The sequence below is a fragment of the Ornithodoros turicata genome, chromosome 5 (assembly GCF_037126465.1).
Source record: "Ornithodoros turicata isolate Travis chromosome 5, ASM3712646v1, whole genome shotgun sequence".
NCBI classification, from domain to species: domain Eukaryota; kingdom Metazoa; phylum Arthropoda; class Arachnida; order Ixodida; family Argasidae; genus Ornithodoros; species Ornithodoros turicata.
Genome location: NC_088205.1, coordinates 79,503,374 through 79,527,095, shown reverse-complemented (window position 1 = coordinate 79,527,095; position 23,722 = coordinate 79,503,374). Strand labels below are relative to the sequence as shown.

The 23,722-nt window shown below is 47.9% G+C and overlaps 4 protein-coding genes across 5 annotated transcripts in view; all 4 read left to right on the top strand.

Moving 5' to 3' along the window:
* The window catches only part of LOC135395954 (uncharacterized), a 44,673-nt gene extending 29,076 nt beyond the window's left edge, over window positions 1–15,597 (top strand). Inside the window, exons 2-3 of the mRNA XM_064627039.1 lie at window positions 12,271–13,623; window positions 14,255–15,597. Coding sequence (XP_064483109.1) covers window positions 12,299–13,623; window positions 14,255–15,461 — 2,532 coding nt within the window. The 5' untranslated portion in view covers window positions 12,271–12,298 and the 3' untranslated portion in view covers window positions 15,462–15,597. The remainder of the gene's footprint in view (window positions 1–12,270; window positions 13,624–14,254) is intronic.
* On the top strand, window positions 2,015–3,196 carry LOC135395955 (intracellular coagulation inhibitor 3-like). Its single transcript, XM_064627040.1, has one exon. The coding sequence runs from the start codon at window positions 2,015–2,017 to the stop codon at window positions 3,194–3,196; it is 1,182 nt and encodes a 393-aa protein (XP_064483110.1).
* LOC135394917 (intracellular coagulation inhibitor 2-like) lies at window positions 3,828–9,587 on the top strand. Of its 2 annotated transcripts, none has more exons than XM_064625989.1 (2): window positions 3,828–4,013; window positions 8,280–9,587. In XM_064625989.1, exon 2 carries the CDS (start codon window positions 8,308–8,310, stop codon window positions 9,502–9,504), a length of 1,197 nt encoding a protein of 398 aa, XP_064482059.1. In that variant the 5' UTR covers window positions 3,828–4,013; window positions 8,280–8,307; the 3' UTR covers window positions 9,505–9,587. The 2 variants fall into 2 exon arrangements, with proteins under 2 accessions (XP_064482059.1, XP_064482058.1); XM_064625988.1 differs by lacking the exon at window positions 8,280–9,587 and adding an exon at window positions 5,922–7,446 and having other exon boundaries at window positions 3,896–4,013.
* A 3,408-nt stretch (window positions 15,598–19,005) lies between the features above and the next one.
* LOC135396232 (intracellular coagulation inhibitor 1-like) lies at window positions 19,006–20,381 on the top strand. The gene has a single exon (XM_064627258.1). The coding sequence runs from the start codon at window positions 19,155–19,157 to the stop codon at window positions 20,310–20,312; it is 1,158 nt and encodes a 385-aa protein (XP_064483328.1). The 5' UTR covers window positions 19,006–19,154; the 3' UTR covers window positions 20,313–20,381.
* Window positions 20,382–23,722: the final 3,341 nt, after the last annotated feature.

The following is a 23,722-nucleotide window of genomic DNA, read 5'->3' as shown; positions in this document are numbered from 1 at the left end:
ATCTAGTAGGTCGTGCTCTGTACACACATTCTAGTAAAAATTCATTGTACTCTTTGCCGAGCTGTCTAACGCGCACGAAATGCTATAGCATCGTAGCAGACGAAAGGCGGTCCCTGCGCTTTTTCGCCATTTCCGAACAGAGTGGGCTAAGGCGTCCCGCTCGTTATAGTGGTAGCCAAGATCGTGCTGAAGACTGGTGGGTGATGGGTTCGAGTCCTACCGCCGGCTGTGCTATCTGAGGTCTTCCCTGGGTTTTCAAAAGACTTTCCACGTTTTGCTTATGAATACCACCTGGCTCTGATCAGTGAGAGGATTACAAACCAAACTAGGGGCAGGGTAACAGGCTTCTGGAAAGAACTTCCTACCAGTACGATTCTGGACGTCCTGATCGCTGTACACTTCGGATGGAATCGGGACGTCCCGTTCAACCGTCGAACAGCTGAAGCGTGGCAGTCGTCGAAAAAGCCAGACGGCGGCGGGATTTGAACCACCCATTTCTCGACTACCGGCCGAGCGCCTTGACCAATTCGACCACGCTGGCATCTGCCCAGGAGCCTTATTTGACTGACGGGACACGCATTCACTGTCGTCACACTTGTCTTCTACATTTCTTCTGATTCAGACACACATATACACACGCGAGAAGTAGGAGGCAGCGGCATCTAGTGAACAGGATGGAAAGTAATTGTTCTGAGGCTGGAACAAACGAGCAGACAAACACAACTTACTTTCCATCTTGAAGAAGCGTCCTTTTTATAATATCACTGCACCTTCTGTTGACATAGTGGTACAGGGAAACGATTTCCCCCTTGCCAGGGCCTTGGAGCTAAACCCATATGTCGTTGGGCTCAACGACGTCGAACTCAGCACAGTCATCTTGCCACTGCACAGCTATAATGGACTACACGACGCTCTTGCTCGTTGCTATGGACACATTCCACGGCTACAATGTCTAACTACAGCGGCCTTACTTTGAGCTGGTATCAGGATGCACATTCCATTACCTGCACATAGTGGTGTCAAGTCGGTCTTTCAGAATGTTAGAGCAAGCCTTACTATAGAATCAGCAATGCCTAGGAACTATGTGTTTCGGAGGCGCAGGATGGTGTTTGAAGCCAACGAAGAAGGGAGCGAGGCCTAGGGCTCTCCTAGGGAGCGAGGCCTCTGCGGCAACGGTGAAAGAGAGTCGTCTTTAGATGTGTTTACATTCGGCACATAGAAACTAACGTAATGCTTTTCATGGACTGTAGTGGGCGCACCGTGAAATCAATAAACGTAATGAACTAAGTGAACTTGCGTAAGCTCAGTCAAATACAAGGTCTTTTTTGTAGTTCATCCATGGGATCATGATCTGCATTTCGCAACAGTTTGTAGACTGAAGGTTATGCTTGCGGTTTGCTGAGAGCTTGATTAAAACCACGAAGGCCAGATACATAGTCGTGTATTAAGAGATTTTGGAAACGGCCCAGCCCGTTTTTGAAAGTGCGCTTCCGCAACTGTGCTGTGGATTATGGGGTTATGTGCAGCATATATGGCATCCTGCACATGAGGGGTTTAGCGCTGGAGTCGGAAACTAGCTGAAGATGTCTATTAAGACAGGATGATATCACTGTGGAAAGTGGTTACTTAAGCACTGTGCACCAGGATTTTTATGCACTCGAAAACTCTAAACGGAACCAGGACTCCTAGAACTCATCCGTTGACGACGACGCAAATAACGTAAAAGTACCTTCATGTGCTACCTCACTTTCTTTGTCTCTTGCTGAATGTGCAATACGATTAACCAATAAATCAAATTATACTGACTAAACCATCTAGCGCATTCTAGATAAGAAACTGTTCTTTAACTTGCGTGTGCAGCATCAGAACCACAGTTATACGTGCCACTGTACATTCTTTTACTTTTCTTTTACTCTTTTACTTTTCTTTTTACTTCTGAAATGTCTGTTTCTTTCTTTCCAGGTCATAATCCCCGTGGCACGACTCGTAGAGTAGCCCGACAATCCAGGCGGACATGTGGACTACAGTTCTAACCGTCATCTCCGTTGGAGTCGTCCGCGCATCGGCGTCCGCAGAACTCGCCAGCTTTGTGAAAGCCAACAACCACTTCGCCATGGACCTTCTGAACCACCTGCCTACCCAGGAGAGCCATACGTTTATATCACCATATAGCGTCAGCATGGCTATGGCTATGCTCTACCACGGAGCAAGGGGACAGACCGCTGAAGAACTAGCCCATGTCCTCGGATACACGGCGTCGAACCTTGAACGGCATGCCCTCATGCTAGCCATTGAAGAGCTCATCCAGAAGCACGGTCACCGAGACCAAGATGTCACCCTGGACGTCGCAAACGCTCTCCTCGTTGCACGAAATCTTCCTGTCCTGAAAAAGTACAGAGAAGACGTGGAAGAAGTCTTCGAGGCATTGTTCGAAGAGGTTGATTTCACCGATGGAAACCAGCTGGTCCGAGTCAACGAATGGGTAGCAGAACAAACGAGAGGGAAAATAACTAACTTTCTGAAAGTATTGCCCGCCAGAACCGTCATGATCATTTTGAACGCCGTCTACTTCAAAGGAAAGTGGAACGTACCATTCGACAAGACACGGACGACCAAGCTTCCATTTTACAACCGAGGTGTTGACCCGAAACCTGTAGATACGATGATGCAAACTGGAGACCATCGCTTTCGCCACGGCTACAGCAGTCACCTGAAAGCGAAAGTTCTTGAACTACCCTACAAGGGCAACGAGTTCAGCATGGCCATCGTGCTTCCAGATGAACGTGCCGGGCTCTCCGGACTCTTAGAAAAGCTCGATTCTTCAAGCTTACAAGAAGTTTTAGACGGGCTCAGAAGCGCGAAGGTCAGAGTTCATCTGCCGAAGTTCAACCTGACGTCCCGGTACAGCCTCTCTAAGGTACTGGCGGAACAGGGTGCCGGATCGATCTTTCAGTCGAGCGCGAACTTCTCTGGAATCTTTAAATCGGGTGGAATGCCCGTTTCGGACGTAGAGCACAAGGCTGTGTTCGAAGTGAACGAAGAGGGCAGCGAAGCCGCCGCCGCTACTGGGGTCATCACTAAGCTTTCCGCTCCACTGATGTTCCGCGTCGACCACCCGTTCCTGTTCTTCATTCGAAACGTGGAAACAAACTTGATCCTCTTCCTCGGTGTGGTTAACGAGCTGAGTGCCAAATAAACGCCAAAGGTTTTGATACCGTTTGTCATTCCTTGGCTATTTCGTCGACTGAACTCCTGTTCTTGCCGCAAGGACGGGCATGATGGACTTGGATGTATCCTGTTAGGGACACGGTTGTCTTAAATCGCCTGTCAGTAGTTCCGTAGCCCATGTGATCTTTGTCGCACTTGAAAGTGTTGTGCCAATATTGTATTTGAAGGTGGACCATATGCTTCATGGGTTTATTACTCAAAAGGAGATAGTCTTGCAGCACCTGGGAATTTTAAATCGGATAAACCACGAGGTGTTCATTTCGGACAACCGTGCTCCCAGCAATACATTCCGGAGACAGAACATCTTTAAAGTTTATTGTCAACAGAAGAAATACAAACAAAGACAAGTAACAACTATCAGAGACTTCTTTTATCAGCATTAAACATATCCCGACGCCACAATTTCGGATGCCTACTTATTTGTGTCGGATGCGATTGCAACGCATTTCAGATGTGTCTGAAACCGTGATGGCTTTATGAGATGTCACGGACGGATCCATAATTGCGGGCTCCGTTTCCCATTTCTTTTTAGTTGCCAGCGCCACCTGGAACGCATCTGTGCCTTGTCATCGGCACGGTCGTTCTCTCTGAGATTTAGCATTATGAATGCTGCTCGTATTTCATTAATGCAGATGCGCAATGTCACTATATCATCCCACCCACTTTTCAGATTCTAACTGGTCTCCGTTAAAAATCGACGCGAGTGAGAGTTACCTTTTCAGTCATATAGTGCTCGGGCCACAGAGCGAGACGCAATAGGTTGGCCACGGGAACCTCAGCTTAAGGTATAATTTTATTCTCAGACTTTTGGGCTACTGCTAGTTAATCAATGTTTTACCTTTTTTGAAACAGCTATTGTAGAGTGTTTATCTGTCGAGTGGGAAGTGGGTTTATTTCAGTATAACTTCGCCTATTGCGTCATCCACCTTGGACTTCCCGCGGGTCACCTTCGAGACTGTGCTGCGTTGAGTTTAGATTCCTGTACTGGCTTTCAGAATTTGATGGCCTTCGCCGTCAGACCTTTGTACCACGTGCGCTGTGCGCGTTGACCTACACTATCTACTTATGGACTGTCCCGTCCCACTGCGGGAACGCGAGGTCTTGTAGCACGGGATCCATGCAGTCGACCACCGCCCTCTTAACCTCGGCATGATGCTGGGCCCCTGGTTCAGTCACGCTCACATATATCAAGGTCTCCGTTAGTTCTGGCAGTCTCTGTCATCATCCGGTCTCTCCACCATGCTTTAATCACCTGAACTGCATCTCCACCATCATCTTTTATTGTCTACAAATCTACAATTGGCACAGGGGAAGCGCACAGCCTGCTGGCCGGCATCATCCGCATCTCGTCATCATTCCTTTATATGTGTGTGTGTGTGTGTGTGTGTGGATGGCTCCTTCCAGGTGGTTGTCACGAATCGTTATTGAAGACCAAGCAATAGACCTCTACGCGAGAAACGTCATCATGCCGTAGGTAGACAGACTCAAACTGAAACAGATCGGATGGGGAGGGCTGGGTTCCACGAACGGGCACTTCTTGGCGACCTCGTATTGAAAGAAAAGTAGGACTGAAGGTCGCGTCCCTTCCAGGGACCATCATAATCCCCCCAAGACCATGGCTTTCGGGCGCGACCTTGTTCGCCCCTAGCTTCCAGCGTAGTTCCACCTTTCCAAATTGGTGGCGCTGTCGAACACTATGACGTCATTTACAAACAGGGAAAGGTCTATAGTCCTCTAATCTATAGTTAGAATAGGGTAAACAGCTTTTGCCCTCACTGAGAATTGTACAGGCATTGAAGGGGCATTTGTGCACAGGCTAGCTCTAAATCAGAAATATTGTTGTTTAATTTCAAATTTCAAGCGACCACGAACAGGAAGTACCCCGACCGATATCGAGTAAATAGACCCCCCACACCCCGCTTTTGATATCGGAGTCAACGGTTATAACCCCTACTGAGGAGCGCGTGTCGACCCGCCACACGAAACTTCAATTGTCACATTACGGTAAAGCTGATCGTGTGCCCTCGAGACATAACTCTCACAGATTACTTCCCGATTAATGTCGCAGTTTCTCTTTCTTTTTCGTGGTTCTGCGTGACCCTAGATACATCTCTAAAAGATGAACGACCTATGCTGCTTTCAAGTCTGTGCCGTACAAGTCTGGAGTTCTGTCCTATATGTTACGATAGCAGATGATCGTCAACTAAGAGTGAAAGTGGAATGGGTCAGAGAGTGGATGTCCCTTCAAATTACGCATCATTGAGAGAGAGAAAGAGAGAGAGAGAGAGAGAGAGAGAGAGAGAGAGAGAGAGAGAAAAGCGTTAGCTTAGCTCGATTGGTATAGCCATGGGCGAGCAATCCCGAAGATGTGGGCTTGAGTCCTTTTGTTGACTAACCTTTTCAGTGACTCCGTTCTTTCGTCATGTCTTTACTTTCTTTGCCTGTTTCTCTATTGGTTGGCTGGTAATAAAAAAACACACAGAGATGTTGACCCAACTCTACATTGGGCCGGCTATGTTATTTTACCAACCATGTATCCGTTGCACAGGATAAAGTACATATCTTTCAGGAGCATCGCTTCTATGTCATTGTCCGTCTAGTGATTTCTCGTGTTCTGCGTACTGTTCACATAATTTCCAATACTGCGTTCTTCTTTCAGTTTTGCGTTACATTAACACCCATTATTTTCATAGGGTAGCGCAACGTCCACCACGTGTGCGTCTGTAACAAGGTGACCATGCTGCCGATCATCTTCCTGGTATGCACGACCGTGATAAAAGCATCGCTGCATGTGGAAGCACAACCGCTGCAGAAAACCAAAGCAAAGCAACAGCCACTGTCAACCGCCACCAACAAATTTGGCGTCGACCTTCTGAAGCGCTTACCCGTCAACCAGGAGCACGTCTTCTTCTCACCGTACAGTCTCAGCGTGGCCTTGGCGATGCTGTACCACGGTGCCAGGGGAGTCAGCGAGAAAGAACTCAGCCGAGTCCTCGGGTACGAAGCAGCTGGGCTCACGAGAAAGGACGTCTTGAAAGGGACGGAGTTGCTCTTGCAGGAGTTAGATCGTCACGATGAGAATATTACTCTCGAAGTCGCGAACGCTGTTCTTGTACCGCCAAAATTTCCCGTCGTGCACGCCTACGCGGAAGACATCGAGAACATTTTCGAAGCATTTTTTAAAATAGTGGATTTTGGAACGGACACTGAACGGGCGCTCGCTGAACTCAATGGTTGGGCGAAGAACAAGACGAGAGGTAAGATAAGCAGTTTGGTTGATGCACTGAGCGAGGATACGGTCATGGCCCTTCTGAACGCCGTCTACTTCAAGGCCGCCTGGAAGAATGGGTTCGATGACAAGTCTACACTGAAACTTCCTTTCTACAACTACGGCAAGTCTCCTACACAGGTGAGCACGATGCTGCGGCGAGGAACGTATCCGCACGCCTTCGCTTGGCAGCTCAAAGCAGATGTGCTCGAGCTTCCCTACGCAGGCGATGGGTTCAGCATGTTTATCCTGCTTCCCCGTGGGCGTAAGGGGCTGATCAAGACGTTAAAAAAAGTAACTGCTCCGAAGTTGATCGCAGCAACGAAGAAGGTTAAGAACACGACCGTCGAATTAAGGCTTCCCAAGTTCAAGCTCTCGACCAAGTACCAACTCAAAGAAGGTCTTAGTAAGCTGGGCGCACGATCCATTTTCGATCAGAGAGATGCGAACTTCACAGGAATCGTCGCCTTCGATTATTTGTACGTTTCGGGAGTATATCACAAGGCGACGTTTGGAGTGAACGAGAAGGGCAGCGAAGCGGCGGCAGCCACCGCGGTGGTCATTGACGTCAAAAGTGCAGCCACTAAGTCTTTCAAGGTAGATCATCCATTCCTGTTTTGGATTGCCGATAAGCGTGAAGATACGATCCTATTTTTGGGTGTGGTTAATGCACTGAGTGAGAGCAGTGAGAGCACTGAAGCACCGAAAAATGCTGGGGAAGCTGAAAATGACTGGAATGGAGCCTGGAACACTGATGAAAGACACGAAGAGGGTGACGTCGTGACCGACTTGACACGTGGAGATGGACGACGAATTTCATCGTGACGATACTCAAGGGAACCCGTGGAAATAACGAAGATAATGTGACGATTGAAAGGACAATACAAAAAGCCGATGTATAAATGTCGTAACAAAATGTAATGGCAAATAAAATTGTTAACGTTATGCTATGTCTGTCTCGCCCTTTTTTGTGTCGCCCTGCACTAGGGTTTTTATCGATTTTAATAAATATTTACTTTACTTTTGTCATCCATCCTTCGCTTGTCGTGTCCGCTGCAGGAGAGCGATACTATAAGCGTGACATGACAACAATAGATGCAGCTTCCTCTGAAATTTGAATAGCATCGCAATCACTGACGCAAAAAAACTGCGTGGAAGTTGTTTTTTGAGGAACCAGCCCCGGGGGATCAATTTCTGATCACAAGGCTACAGGTTCGAACCCGGCTGAGGACGTCACTTCCTGTGACACGTGTCCTCACGAGGGTGCTGTGTCTTGTGGTTTCAGCGCACGTGAGGGCCTCTCTTGTGGGGTAAAACTGATGCTGTGACGTCGCTCACGAGCATTGTCTCGCGACGTCACAAATTATCACTCGTTAGCTGTGCGAGGGCATGAACGACATCATCCTGTATGGTTGAAATTATCGGATTTGCACTCTTAAATATAAGGTGGTGGTGGTGGTGACGAGAACCGGGTTGCCGTTGTTGGCCTCACCAATGTGGGCTGCGTCACGACGGTAACCAGGATAAGATGAGATGGTGTGATAACAGATGAAGGAATGATGACGACCGAAAGTTAAGACCTAGGGTAGTCACTGCCAGAGTTGATGAGAAGACCGAGCAGTACTCATAGCCTTTGAGCGAGGCCAGATTCCTGGAGAAGGCAGACTTTAGCCGGCCATTAGCGTGCTATGTAGTGAAGCTCTGTTTTAAGAGTGTGGTTACTGGTGTGCTTTCGAGTCATTCACCCGATTATAACTTGTGTTTCAATCCTCTATCGTTACAGCTATAACGGTAAGACAAGCTAAGCAGCCATGTTGCTGGTTCTTCTCATCTTCGCCGTTGTTACAGTGAGATGTGCCACCACGGCACGGATCGAGCGCTTGGCGGAAGCCAGTAACAACTTCGCATTTGACCTTGTTGGAACGCTTCATAAAGACGGAAAGAACGTCTTCTTTTCTCCCTTCAGTGTGAGCGTCGCCATGGCTATGCTATACGCTGGTGCAAGAGGAAAAACTGCCAAGGAACTGAGGAGCTCCCTTGGCTATAGCAAAGCGGGACTTTACAAAGAGTGCGACGTGCTCTTGTCGCTGTCTCTCTTCCTCCATAAATTCGGCCATAGAGAAAAAGGAGTAATTTTAGCGGTTGCCAACGCTGCTGTCGTCGATAAAAAATTCCGTGTCGCGGACTCATACACTGACAACCTCCAGGAAGCCTTTGAGGCAGAGCTTTATGAGGCAGACTTTGAGAACTACATCCACCGCGTAGCAGTTTCTCAAGAAATCGACGCTTGGGTCTCGAACCAAACGAGAGGCATTATAACGACTATCGGTAAAGGACTGTCCCGCTACACAGCCCTGGTTCTACTCAACGCCGTCTATTTCAAGGGTTATTGGTTTGGAAAGTTCGACAAGCGGATGACCAAGAAGCTTCCTTTCTTCAATCACGGCAGGACATCGACGCTAGTGGAGACCATGGTGCGGAAAGGAAATTTCGGTTTCTATGGCAGTGCCGAACTCAGAGCGGACGTTGTCGAACTTCCTTACGAGGGCCAAGAATTCAGCATGGTCATTGTGCTTCCCTACGAACGCGACGGTGTGAGCAACGTTCTACGAAACTTTACGGCTAGTACAGTGTACACGGTGATGCGAACCATCAAGACTACCAAAATACTATTACAACTTCCGAAGTTCAAGCTGGAGGCTGGCTACGCACTGAAGCAAGCACTGACCGACATCGGCGTAACGTCGGTCTTTGGGCCGGAAGCAGATTTGGGTGGGATCAGCCGGACTAAGGGTTTGAAAGTGTCGGATGTGCTTCACAAGGCAGTTATCGAAGTGAACGAGGAAGGCAGCGAAGCAGCAGCTGCCACGGAGATTATCCCGAAAAAGCCCAGCCCCATACCGATGGAAATACCTATCGTGCACGTAGATCACCCCTTCGTCTTCTGGGTTCTGAACAAGGAGACTGGCATGGTTATGTTTTTAGGCGTGGTTAATGAGTTGCATTGAAGAATAATTCGGTAACGGAGATGCCGAGGAAATGTATGGAAATGCAGAAGGACGAAGAGGATAATAAAATAAGTTGTTATTGCTGTTTGTGTGGTACTATGCACCGTGGTACATTAAGAAAAATAAAGAAATAAAAGACTCCCATGATGGCATTCCACGGCAACACTGGGATGTGACTGGGGTTCGAATCCGGGTGTCGGCTGTCAGTGTTTTCGCTGGTTTATCTTCAGGAGTTTTAAGACAAATGTCGGCATAGTTCCCTGTGAAGTCGGCCCAGGGCGCAGAATTCCCCCTGCGATAGCCGTAAAGTTGAAGGCCGCCGAGTCCCCGTTCAGTTCGGTGGAGTCTATACCGACGGCGCCTCGGCGGAACCGTGGTAACTTTCTAGGAGCGCAAGCGTGAACTCTTCAGCGTAAACAATGCCTATACTGACCACGACCTACTATAGATTATAGCGACCGTGTCATAGGCACCCCTTCCCAGCGCCGCATTTGGAAGCTATAGCGGTGGCGCTACTCATCGGCCGGCGGTTATTGCTCCCACAATTTTTGCAATACTTTGTACTTCAGCTTACCTCAGTATCGTTGTACAAGCGGTGGACGTCCCACGAGAGATGCTTCTTTCTAAGGTACATTATCATAATCATTCTACGCGTTCCCACAGGATATCTCGCTGTCGTCTGCTATACGGTGGTGGTGGTGGTGGTGGTGGTGATAGGGCTTGCCGTTGTCGGCCTCACGTATGTCTGCTATACGGTAGTCGTACATCCGCTTCTGCGCGTTCAAAATTCAAATTTCCATTGTCCAATCGTGATGTAGGTCTCGCGAGCCCATGTGTAGCACTCCTTGCGGATCGTGCGGACGGGCTTCTCATAGGGGTTGTCGATTATGACATGGTCGTTATAATGTAGTAGCTCGTGCTATACTGATGTACGCAACGAAGAGTCACAAATAGCATCGCTTTCTCTTTTCGTTTCGGGACATTTTGGTGGGTTCCATGATTTGCATGTAGTGGTAACGTTTCACCGTACTCCCCAGTGCCTTAACGCTTCTACTTCTATGGAGAAGCATACCTCTACGGGCAGATCCGCTATGTTCTATTCTACATTTACCTTCAGCCCCATAGCCACTCCAGGAGTACTGTTCAGAACATTTTATTAACATAATTATCTAATTACACAAGTCACTGCCCAGATTACACTTTGCTTTTAAGTAACACAATAACAACGTAGATGTTCTGCGTGCAAACTATCGTTACAAGTATGGAGTACTTGCTCACTAGTGTATAGCAAATCTTGAGGCAGAAGAAGGCTGGAGACACAACTTCTTCGGCTACTTGTATCCTCTCACATCTTCCCTCTTTTCATAGCACAAATCACATCTCATCGAGCGGTAACGGTTAGAGGGCTCGTCCGTGTGTGCTGTCCATGCCGTGCTCAGTAATTACTCAATGCAAGTGCAGCGTTGTGTTGTCTATATACAAAGATTTGATGCCGTCTAAATCCTGATGGATTTCAAAGTGATTGTACTTCGCAATGTGGTGTTACAATGCGGAACGTTCGAACCCAGTAATAAAAACAATCAAACTGGTCGTGGCCGCGAATAACCGTTAAGACAGTTCTCCCAGAGGACAGCGTTACACACATTACATCGTGCCGGCTGGGATAGCAGTGAGCTGCTCTGCAGCACAAGCCGCTTCAGTGTCTGGGGGTACAATCTCAATTTCTCTTTGCAACACCGCCATTGTAAAATGAAAAAAAAAAATGGCTAGGAAGCATGCGAGCTGGTGTAGATGATGCATAATGTAAAAACCCGGAGACTAGGGAACACGAAGGGACAGACACAACACGTGTTGTGTCTGTCCCTTCGTGTTCCCTAATCTCGGGGTTTTTACATTATGCACCGCCATTGTGAATGTTTTGATTATTACGGGGTTCGTGCATATCGCTTCATAAGTTTACATCGCGATGCTCAATCAAATCTACCAGAATTGAATCATTTTAGGAGCTTTACATATAGAAAACACAATGCTCCTCCAGCATTTAGTAATCGTTGAACACGATGTCCTGGCACGCGTAAACCTTTATGCGTCGCAAAAGCGTACCTGGACAGTTAACAACATGGAACTAACAATGCAGACGTTCATGTACAGGGTGTGTGCAGAAAAACTTAAGTCGAATTCGCAAACATAACTCGTAGCCTGCTTATCGGAAGAGCTTCCGCTTGAAGAGCTTGGCGCGTGACAGCCCATTTATGCGAGCTAGTCCGGCCGAAAAATCGTGGAAATTAAACTCTGCGTAACAAAACAAACAACGACACTTGTGCACTGTAAACTGGTCTCCAGAGACTTATGTGCAAGTGCCGCTATAGGGGCCGTAACGATTCTGGCACCGAAAAAACAGAAATAAGCATCGATGTTGGACTTCATTTCGGTTTCTGCACTTACCAGCGCCCCCTACAGCGGTAATTGTCTTAGATGTCGGCCATGTTGACGTCGGTATAGCCCATTCTTTTGTAGATGACCAGTCTTCGTGTTAACTATGCATCAGCATGCGTCATGCCTTCTATCTTTTGCATGCATTTTTCTTCTCTTATTTCACTATAAAGTACAGACACACACACACAAATGGGATGATGATGCAGTGGGTCATTCTCCTCCGTTATGGCGGTACACTGCCCCATTGCGCTTGTGGAAGGGATGAGAAAGTGAAAGTGAAAGTACAAAGCACATGATGTTCTCAATATAGAATTCAACATCTCGTTGCAGACTTGGTTCCAGTGTGACGTAAGCAGCAATGTTGCCTGTCCTCCTGCTTCTGAGTTCCGTGGGCGCGATCGGGACATCGGCGACCAAGCAGACCGACGCCTTTGCCGATGCGACGAACCAACTTGCAGTGGACTTGATCAAGCAACTGCGCACCGATAAGGGAAACGTCCTCCTCTCCACTTACGGTCTCAGCCAGACTCTGGCCATGGTCTACTATGGCGCAAGACAGGACACGTCGAAGAATATCCGCAAGGCCCTCCACTACAACGGGACTCAACTTCGCGATCGTGAAGCAATCTTGAACGCGGTCACGGAACTTGCTTGGCGTGTCGGATCCCCTCGTGCCAGAGTTGTCTGGGAAAACGCCAGGGCTATGATCGTCGACGAAAGCGTTCCCCTGCTGGCCTCGTACAAAGACGCCCTAGTTAAGAACCTCGGATACGTCTTTAAGACGTTGAACTTCGCGAAGGACAGCAACAACGCAACGGCTACCGTTAACGACTGGGCATCGAAGTTTACCAGAGGAAAGATCACCAAAATACTTGACATGAAGCCAGACACGCTTCTCCTGTTCCTGAACGCGGCTTACTTTAAGGGCGAGTGGCTCGACCGGTTCGACAAGTCTGCGACGCAGGAGCTTCCATTTTCACACTCCGGCAAGGGCGGAAATAAAGTGAGCACCATGGTGAGGGAGGGGCATTACCCTTACGCGGACAACGGTAAGCTGCACGCCGTGCTCGTCGAAGTCCCGTACGCGGGCAACGAGTTTAGCATGGTTGTCGTGCTCCCTAACCAGAAGAAGTCGCTGAAACAACTTTTGAAGGACTTGAGCGCATCGAAATTGAGATCAGCGTTGAAAAAGCTGGAGCGCACCAAGATCGTTTTAAAACTGCCAAAGTTCAAACTGGAGTCAGCAAACTCTCTCAAAAAGGTACTGTCCGATCTGGGTTTAAAATCAGTTTTTGAGAAGAAAGCCAACCTGAGAGGGATCAGTGACAGCGGCAAGTTGTACCTCACCGATGTCTTGCACAAAGCCGTGCTTGAAGTGGACGAAGAAGGGTCGATAGCGTCCGGAAAGATTGCGTCTCCTGACACGCCACCGACGCAAGAGAAGGGAAAGAAACCGTTGGTTCACGTGAGTCGACCCTTCTTGTTGCTGATTCGTCACGTCAAAACGGACACTATCTTGTTCCTGGGCGTGGTGAACGAGATCGGGGACAGTAAACATGAACCAGAAGAAGAGGAGGAGGAGGAAGATGAAGAAGAAGAAACCGAAGAAGACGAGGAGGAAGAAGATAACGGAGACGACAACGGGGACGAAGACGAGGATGAAGATGATGACGATGACGATTTCCGACGATAACTAAGTTAAATAAACACTGTGTGTGTGGTTCCTTGCACAAACATTGTTTCCGTTTCCTCTTTTGCAACGCCATTAAAAGGACGGCTTTATACTATGTCACGTGATGACCCCGTAATTCTAAGCAACTTTATTACGGGATGATGGTTGGGGAGTTTCATCGCCAGGGGGCGATACTCTACCCCATTGCTGGTGGTGATGCGGAGAATGAAATAATGAGCCCCTCCACAGTAAGGATCGAAGTCCTGTGGTGTCCAGAAAGGACACCACAGGACAACATCACTTCCCCTTTTGTTCTTTCCTCTGAATTACGCTACGGTCACTGTCCACATATACAAAGGAAAAAAATATCAAAGTTATTACAAGGTCTTTTCGGTTTGCCGTTGGTGCTGTTTACGATTTCTTAAAAAAAAAAAAAAATCAGTTCGTATGAAACGTTTGTTCTTCTAAGCAGCTGTTACCTTCTTTTGCACCTTCCGGAGTAGAGTGCACAGACTTCCTGACTTATGAACGATAATTAAGCCAAACAAATACATTAGCGGAACTCCAATTATGACGGATAGTAGATCATATATTGAATAATCTTGAACGTAGTTGTTGACGCGGAACTATTGTGCATTCCAGGCTGCGAGCAGCGATGTTGCCCTTTGTCCTGACTGTGATTGCTGTGATCGGCGTTAATACTGCAACGTCACAAGGTACTGTGCGTGTCGCTAAGGCAAACAACCACCTCGCAATTTCCCTCCTCAAGGCGCTTCCGACAGCCAAAGACAACGTCGTCTTCTCACCGCTTAGCATCAGCGTTGCTATGGCAATGCTTTATCACGGTTCGAGAGGTGTAAGTGCTGAAGAACTGTCCTACGCGCTCGGCTACGATGCAGCTGGACTTAAAGGTCGACGTGCCCTAACGTCGGCCGTGGAAGAACTTCTTCAAACATTTGGCCACCAGAATGAAGACGTAGCCATTCACATTGCGAATGCAGTACTGTTCAGCAAAGACGTGTCTGTCCGTAAGAAGTACATAGAAGACCTGGAAGAGATCTTCGAGGCAAAGTACACACAGGTGGACTTTGCAGAAAATGAACGTTCGGCAGTTTCTCAGATCAACGACTGGGTAGAGGAACAAACTAGGGGGAAGATAACTGGACTTGTCGATAATCTATCTAAGGACACTGTAATGGTTCTTTTGAACGCGGTCTACTTCAGGGGAAACTGGAAAAAGCCGTTTAACGCAAACCACACGAAACCTAAGCCTTTTTATAACCACGGACGCGATTCCGTATTGGTTGCAACCATGTGGAAGGAAGGGATGTACGGTTACGCGCGGGACAGCAAACTGCAAGCGGACATCGTTGAGCTCCCGTACAAAGGAAGAGAGTTTAGCCTGGTCATCCTCGTTCCCCACGTGCGTGATGGTCTCCGAGCACTGCTGGGAAACCTGTCGTCTTCGGAATTCAGCAGGGTGACTCGGAACATGCAGAAGAAAGACGTTGTCTTAGAGCTACCCAGATTTAAACTCGAATCGAAATACGGCCTCAAAGAGCCGCTGAAGACGTTGGGGGCCAAATCAGTTTTCGAACGTGCAGACCTAAGCGGAATCCGGAAAGCTGGAGCTCCTCTGAAGGTTTCGGAAGTCCTGCATAAGGCGATGGTGGAAGTGGACGAGAAAGGCAGTGAAGCGGCGGCAGCTACGGAAGTCCAGGTTGTACTTTATTCCAGTAGGATAGGAACTGAAGTGCACGTGGACCATCCTTATCTGTTCTGCATTCGTAGCAGGAAGACAGATATGATCTTGTTTTTAGGCGTGGTCAACGTGTTGGGTGAGAACTAAAAGAACCGATGAAGGAACAACCAGCCTTTTTTTTTTCTTTATACTTCTAACCTAATGTAATCGCTGGAAGTACACCCTCATTCACAGGCCATGACGTATGTTTCATGAAATAAAAGACAAAGTCGAATAAGGCAAATGATATATGTGTCCCGTGCTTAGGGAGTCCATCATATCTGTAGCCTGTAGAAACCAAAGTCGTATTTCAAGCTCAGGCTGAGGCTAGACTCAGGCTTTTACATTATGGAGTTCATTCACCAGCTGGCCCGCATATACGTCATCTTGTCGTATTCGTGGTACAGCATCCTGGTTCCAACAGTGCCATAGGAAAATAAATACGAAGAATATAATCGGCACGTATACGAGGGCTACGCTCGTTCTGATAATGTCGCCTGAAAATTGTGGCTTATAGAAACTTTAAGCATCAACATTATCGCATTAGTATGAAAGTTCAAAAATTAAGCGCTAAATGCTACTCGTGAAGATAACTGATTTATGCGTTGTTAGCAGTGTAGTTTGTCGTTCGATTAATTCATGAGTGGCTTGCACCGCGATGCAGCTTATTCGCGATATACCCGTCGTAGATTAGTCATATATGGTTGCATAAAATGCACGTTGAATAGAGGGAGAGGTCACCTGAAAGCTTGGGAGGAAAGAGAAGCTGAATTGTCTGTGCATCTCCCGGGAAGACTTTCATCCCCCGACTCTTATTCTCGGAACAAGATAATTTATGAACCGAGACGTCTCATAATTCTTAGGTCGCTGTTTTTACCTTGATGGCTATGCCACCGTTCTGCCGACGGTTCACAATGATAGCTCGTGGAGAATAATTTAAATAATTCAGCCTGCCAAAAAGAAGATATGAAGTGCATTTGGTTGTGTAATTATTTCACCATTCCTTAAGCGGAAGGCCCACCTGGAAGGCACCTGTTCATTGTAACAGGTACAGAAGCTCTGTGTCAGTTTCACTACAATGGATGTTCCGTATATGACTTATGATTTGAAACGAACGCTTGCATTCCACTCAAGTATTTACGGGCCTTTCATGACTCCGTCAGCGTTTGTGTAGTGGTTGACGCGACCTTATTTTGCATCCCAGGAAGCAGGACCCTAGACTTTAGTTTAGATCCATTAGGTTAAATTTTTACCGGTCGTTGAACACCTCTTTTGGAAACTAGGCCCCATCCTGCTTTTTTTTTCTACGTCCCTTCACAGTGTAGGTCCGTCCGGCTTCATAGGACCACGTGACTGTGACCACGTGACCATAAATTTACCACTCAGGATGGCCCTGTAAAGCCACCACCTTCCAGAACGCCCCAAAGGCGCAGCCAATCATTTTTGTATTATCTTTCGTATATGGTAATAGCTGGCTGGCCACGGCGAAGTCTAATCTGCGCAGTCTGCTCCAGACGTCAGACCCAAGCTGCTAAAATATATTTTCTACTTCTTCTACTTTTTTTTCGTGTTAGTGCCGCGAGGAACTGTGGCTACGAGCGGCGTACAGACGTGGACAGATGGAGAGAGGGCAGCCGAAAGGAGAAGGGGACAGGGGTGTGTAAAATATCTAACCCTACATTCCCGACTTCGAATCGGCATGATGCACTAACTCCTGTCTGCCCTTTGCCACACTCGTCGTCAGTACTAGCCAAACAACATTCTTCGTCAACAAAGACTTTACACTTAGTTGATGCCAATAACATCTTCTAGTTTCTAACTAGTTTTTAACTATAGGACCTCCATCTGCATATTCACTGTATGCATATTGATGGATCAACAATAGACTCTATTTGATTGATTGATTGATTGATTGATTGATCGATTGATTCATTGATTGATTGATCCTCGGAATTGACATCATCCAGACGCTCGGAACCAACGGGGACGTCTTCTTCGTGTCTTTTTTTTTTTACAGTGAGACGTTACCATAGCGATGGATACCGTGCGCTCTAGCTACCACGGCGCAAAAGAGCATCCCCTCGCGCACTAGCCAACACATCCTCAGCTACATGGTAAAAACGCTGAAGGAAACATCAAGTACGGCGATCGGCAAGGAAGCGCGACATCGTCAGCGGCTTCTTTGTGAACGAACACTTTAACAAGTTATCCAGTAATACCAGAGGCAGATGAAGAGCGTTTTCGACCAGTTGGTCGAAATAAACGTTGTTTTGAAACGACTGACTGCTTCCCCGTTAAGAAGAGTCATAAATTCTACGCCGTGCCAGGAGACTGGAAAGACGGGAGGAGTCTTGAGGCTTCTTACGTTCGAAGCTTAATCGAAGTGTTTCGTGCGTGCATTAACTGTGTTTGGTGCGACGTCCTTGTTCGAAGCCACAGCGAATCCCAGGAGTGTCAGCAAGTCGCCGAAACTGTACGTGACTCACATAATGCACAAGGCTGTGATCGAAGTGAACTAACGTGGTAGTGAGACTGCATCGGTTTCCGCGTCTGCTGTCACTGTGACAATCCAAGACGAAAGTGATCGAGGTTCACGTTGATCAGCCATTCTTATTCGGCATTCGAAATACGAGGGTTGGTATGCACACATATGTTTTATTTTCACACGAAGGTGTGGGAGGAACAGAGGCAAAAAAGCCGAAAGGCTTGTATTATCATGTTCCTGGAAATATTTAATGAGCAGTGAAAGAAATGTGGTCATTAAATATTGTAAGCCTCAAGCATTTTGCAATGCGACCCCGGTAGTGTTATGGAGGTAATGAGATCATCTGCAGTGTGTTATAGGATCAGTTGAGGTATCCCTCCATAATTTTTTTTCTTTGTTTGTTCAGGCGTGTTGTGCAATAAATAACATGAGCTCTTGAGGGGCAAAAGGGAAATTTCAAGGATATCTCTACAGTTGTTTGCTCGCAATCTATACATGTAGCGTTCTCTCACCACCCAAGCAGCACAATGTACTGAAAGTCGAGTGCAATAGGGGTGGACGGGTAGGTGGAAGGCCTTGAACAGACTCATGAAACGAAAGAACATTGATAAGACAAATCCCGACCACCCCTATTGCACTCGACTTTCAGTACATCGTGCTCCTTCCCAAGCAGCAAAATGTACTGAAAGTCGAGTGCAATAGGGGTGGACGGGTAGGTGGAAGGCCTTGAACAGACTCCTGATACTAAAGAACATTGATGAGACACATACCGCCCACCCCTATTGCACTCGACTTACAGTACATTGTGCTGCTTGGGATTGTATGGTTATACGTTCGATAACCTACCTGATAACAGCTAGTGCGTGCGTACATTTGCACGTTGAAACTATAATGACTCAGTTCCTCCTACGCGTACACAAAAGAATGTGGTCCGAGCAACGACACAAGAGCTACTCATGTATGACTACCTAAAAACGGGGTAACGCAGAAAGGAGTTTCATAGTGCGTCACTCCAAACCAATTTATTGCCCATACGGTTAGGAAATGACCCATACAGCTCTCTGTTTTCCTCGCGCGAGGGCGTAATATATTAACATTGCATCATTATCTTTCGCTGTAATCAGAAATGATTGGGTGAACAAATATATCAGTCGACAAGCCATCGGAGAAACCGGACATACCCCGCGATATCTCTGTCACGTACGCCCCCTTCCTATGGGTACATAGAGCACGGTACACGTACTCTTCCCGTTGTGCGAAGACTGTCGACACACGCAAGCGTGTTGCGAGCGGTCATTTTTCTCGTGTTCGTCGCTATGGCGTTGTCACCTGTTGAGGCCTGCTCTCGCCTGGCTGATGCCAACAACATCTTTGGGGTCAACCTTCTCAGGACGTTTGCTCCGAAACAGAATCATGTGTTCGTATCGCCGTTCAGCATCACCACCGCAATGGCCATGGTCTATCACGGAACCAGAGGAAGCTCGGAAAAAGAACTCTTCGATGTAATGGGCTACAAGACAGCGGGCTTTGGCGGAAGAGATGATGTGTTCTTAGAAGTGCAGAAGCTCTTGCGGGGACTCAGCCTTCAGAACGGGAACGCCACCTTAGAAGTCGCCAATGCCGTCCTGATAAGCAAACATTTTTCAGCCTTGGCGACCTATAAGAAAGACCTGCAAGATGCCTACCATGCAAGCTTCAAAGAGGTAGACTTCTTAAAAGAAACCAAGCGCGTAGTTTCTGAAATCAACGAGTGGGTGTCGACAAAGACAAAAGGCAAGATAAACAAAGTCCTCGACCACATCTCTCCGGAGACAATTCTTTTCATCATGAACGCCGTCTACTTCAAAGGGAACTGGAAATCAAAATTCCTCGAAAGCAAAACAAGGAAGTTGCCTTTCTACAACTTTGGCAAAACGGTGACGGATGTAGACACCATGTCAAAAACTGGCGGCTTCCGGTTCGCAAGTTGTGACGACCTGAACGCGGACATTCTGGAGCTACCTTACGCAGGAGATGACTTTAGCATGCTAATCATCCTCCCACGTGAGCGAGATGGACTGGGCAACCTCTCTTCAGCCATGACTGCTTCCAAGGTTCGAGAGGCCACAAGTCGACTCTTTCGTACATCCGTTAACCTGAGGCTGCCGAAGTTCAAGCTGGAGTCAGAATATAGTCTTGTCCAGCAACTGAAGGATCTCGGAGCAGTCTCGATTTTTGGAACGAACGCGGATCTTTCCGGTATTCATGAATCTGGTAGATTGGTTGTGAGCGATGTGATCCACAAGGCTGTCGTTGAAGTCAATGAAGAAGGAAGTGAAGCGGCTGCCTTCACCGGAGTTCGGATCGCACTGAGTGCGGCTCCGGTGTCGCCCAGCAAATCGGTTGATTTTATTGTGGATCACCCCTTTGTGTTTTTCATTCGACGGAAGGAGGAGAACTTGATTTTCTTTGCCGGCGTGGTTAACCAGCTGTAAGATTATGTGAAAAAAAACGACAACTACAACAAAAACAATACACGACATAAATGATGTACCGCTTGTGCAGGGAAGAGTTTTTTTTTTTTTCTTTTTTTCTTGGCAGTGCTTTCAATGTTTTATTTTTCGGCTCTGTGTATTCCTGTCCCAAGCAGCACAATGTACTGAAAGTCGAGTGCAATAGGGGTGGACGGTATGTGTCTTATCGATGTTCCTTAGTTTCACGAGTCTGTTCAAGGCCTTCCACCTACCCGTCCACCCCTATTGCACCCGACTTTCACTACATTGTGCTGCTTGGGGTGTGTTCTAACTCTGACTCCAGCGAGGTTTGAAAGTAATGAAGACTCGTTGCATAAAATGCACGTCGAATAGAGGGAGAGGTCACCTGAAAGCTTAGGAGGAAAGAGAAGCTGAATTGTCTGTGCATCTCCCCGGGAGGACTTTCATCCCCCGACTCTTATTCTCGGAACAAGATAATTTATGAACCAAGACGTCTCATAATTCTTAGGTCGCTGTTTCTACCTTGATGGCTATGCCATCGTTCTGCCGACGGTTCACAGTGATAGATCGTAGAGAATAATTTAAATAATTCAGCCTGCCAAAAAGAAGATATGAGGTTCATTTGGTTGCGTAATTATTTCGCAGTTCCTTAAGCGGAAGGCCCACCTGGAAGGCACCTGTTCATTGTCACAGGTACAAAAGCTCTGTGTCAGTTTCGCTGCAATGGATGCTCGTATATGACTTATGATTTGATAACGAACGCTTGTATTACATATAAGTATTTACGTGCGTTTCACGGCTCCGTCAGCGTTTGTGTAGTTGTTGACGCGACCTTATTGTGCATCCCAGGAAGCAAGACCCTAGACTTTAGTTTAGATCCACTAGGTTAAACTTTTACCAGTCGTTGAACGCCTCCTTTGGAAACTCGGCCCCATCCTGCCTTTTTTTCTACGTCCCTTCACAGCGTAGGTCCGTCCGGCTTCATAGGACCACGTGACTGTGACCACGTGACCAGAAATTTACCACTCAGGACGGCCCTGTAAAGCCACCACCTTCCAGAACGCCCCAAAGGCGCAGCCAATCATTTTTGTATTATCTTTCGTATATGACAATAGGTGGCTGGCCACGGCGAAGTCTAATCTGCGCAGTCTGCTCCAGACGTCAGACCCAAGCCGCTAAAATATATTTTCTTCTTCTTCTTCTTTTTTTTTTTTCGTGTTAGTGCCGCGAGGAACTGTGGCTAGGAGCGGCGTACAGACGTGGACAGATGGAGAGAGGGCAGCAGAAAGGAGAAGGGGGACAGGGGTGTGTAAAGTATGTAACCCTACATTCCGAACTTCGAATCGGCATGATGCACTAATTCCTGTCTGCCCTTTGCCACACTCGTGGTCAGTACTAGCCAAACAACATTCTTCGTCAACAAAGACTTAGTTGATGCCAATAACATCTTCTAGTTTCTAACGGGTGTTTAACTATAGGACCTCCATCTGCATATTCACTGTATGCATATTGATGGATCAACAATAGACTCTATTTGATTGATTGATTGATTGATTAATTGATTGATTGATTGATTGATTGATCGATTGATCGATCGTACGTGCGCGATGTGATCCACAAGGCTGTCGTTGAAGTCAATGAAGAAGGAAGTGAAGCTGCTGCCTTCAACGGAGTTCTCGGATTTCACCGGAGTTCCCCGGATCGATCGATCGATCGATCCTCGGAATTGACATCATCCAGACGCTCGGAATCAACGGGGACGTCTTCTTCGTGTCTTTTTTTTTTTTTTTTTTTTACAGTGAGACGTTACCATAGCGATGACCACCATGCGCTCTAGCTACCACGGCGCAAAATAGCAGCCCCTCGCACAATAGCAAACACATCCTCAGGTACATGGTAAAAACGCTGGAGGAAACATCAAGTACGGCGATCGGCAAGGAAGCGCGACATCGTCAGCGGCTTCTCTCAAGGAATGTCTACCGAGGAGAGTAAATCTCTCCATATATGCGGACGATGTGTGTATCTGGACTGTCGGAAAGTCCCGGCCGGCAATTCAACATCGGTTGCAAAGAGCACTGGATGCCATCAACAACTTCTTCTTGAACGCGGGGATGGATATCTCCACCGAAAAAAGCGCTGTCCTTCCGTTTACTCGAAGAGAGATGCGGAGGTTCCAACTGCGGATTGGGGATTGCCCCCTCATACAAGTCAAGTTTCACAGGTTCCTGGGTGTTATCCTGGACCGCAACCTGTCGTGGCGAAGGCACATTGACTTCATCATTTCAAAGGCTCAGCGCTGGGGGAATGTGATTCGCCACTTTGCCGGCGTGCGCTGGGGCTGCACTGAGCGGGATCTTCTTGTGCTCCACAAAACTCTGGTTCGCGGCTCCCTGCTATACAGCTTGCCCGTATTGCACGGTATATCAGCCACGTCTGAGCACAAGCTTCGGTGTAAACTGGCACGCAGCCTGCGGACGTGCCTTGGTGTCCCGCGCAGCACTGAGACACGGATGGTGATCGCCGACGCCGGGGAAATACCCATCGATGTCCTCCGCCGAAGAGAAACCATCCGACACTACCTACGGTTGCTCGCTCACCACCGGCGTCATCCTCTGGTTCAAAAGCTACGTAGGCGGAAGAACAGTAAACTCTCGCTATGTGTTACAGCAACATCTGGAAACATCCCTGGCTTCACTGTTGCCCCGACCGCCCCTTCAGTGGCACCATGGACACTGCCGAGCCCATCCCTCTCGACACACATCCCTGGCCTCCTGGGGCCGAAGAGCCAGATCCCCGTTTCGGTTCTCAAGCAGTCTACTTTGGAAATGATGGATACAAACTACAGAGGCCGCACGGCTGTGTTCACAGATGGTTCGTCTACGTCGGATGGCTCCTCCGCTGCCTTTGTCATACCGGAGGAGTCACTATCATGTGGGTTCCGCCTGTCACATCGCACTTCGTCGACCTCTGCGTAGTTGTATGCCATCTTGTTATCTCTAAAGTCTGTCTCAAAGTACCCTCCCCGTTCCTGGGTGATATACACCGACTCAAAATCAGCCCTGCAATGTGTAGGAACCATGGGCATCCGCGGCTCGTTGGCCCCGGTGGTTGTTAGTATCCTGACGGCGCTCAAGGTTCTCGGCGAACAGGGACACCGGGTGACCGTACAGTGGATCCCCGGCCACACCGGCATTCAGGGCAACGAAGAGGCAGATTTGGCGGCTGCTGCGGCCCACCGTATCTCCAGAGCCCTGCCCATTATCCTCTCCAACGGGGATAGGCGCTGCTACTTGTCTGCGTTGGTGTCACCCTTGGCCCGCCAGCAATGGCTGCATGACATCACTCAATGGTCGCTCCCCCATGCAGTGGACCCGTCATTATCATTTAGGATGCCAGGTGGCTTCCCTCGC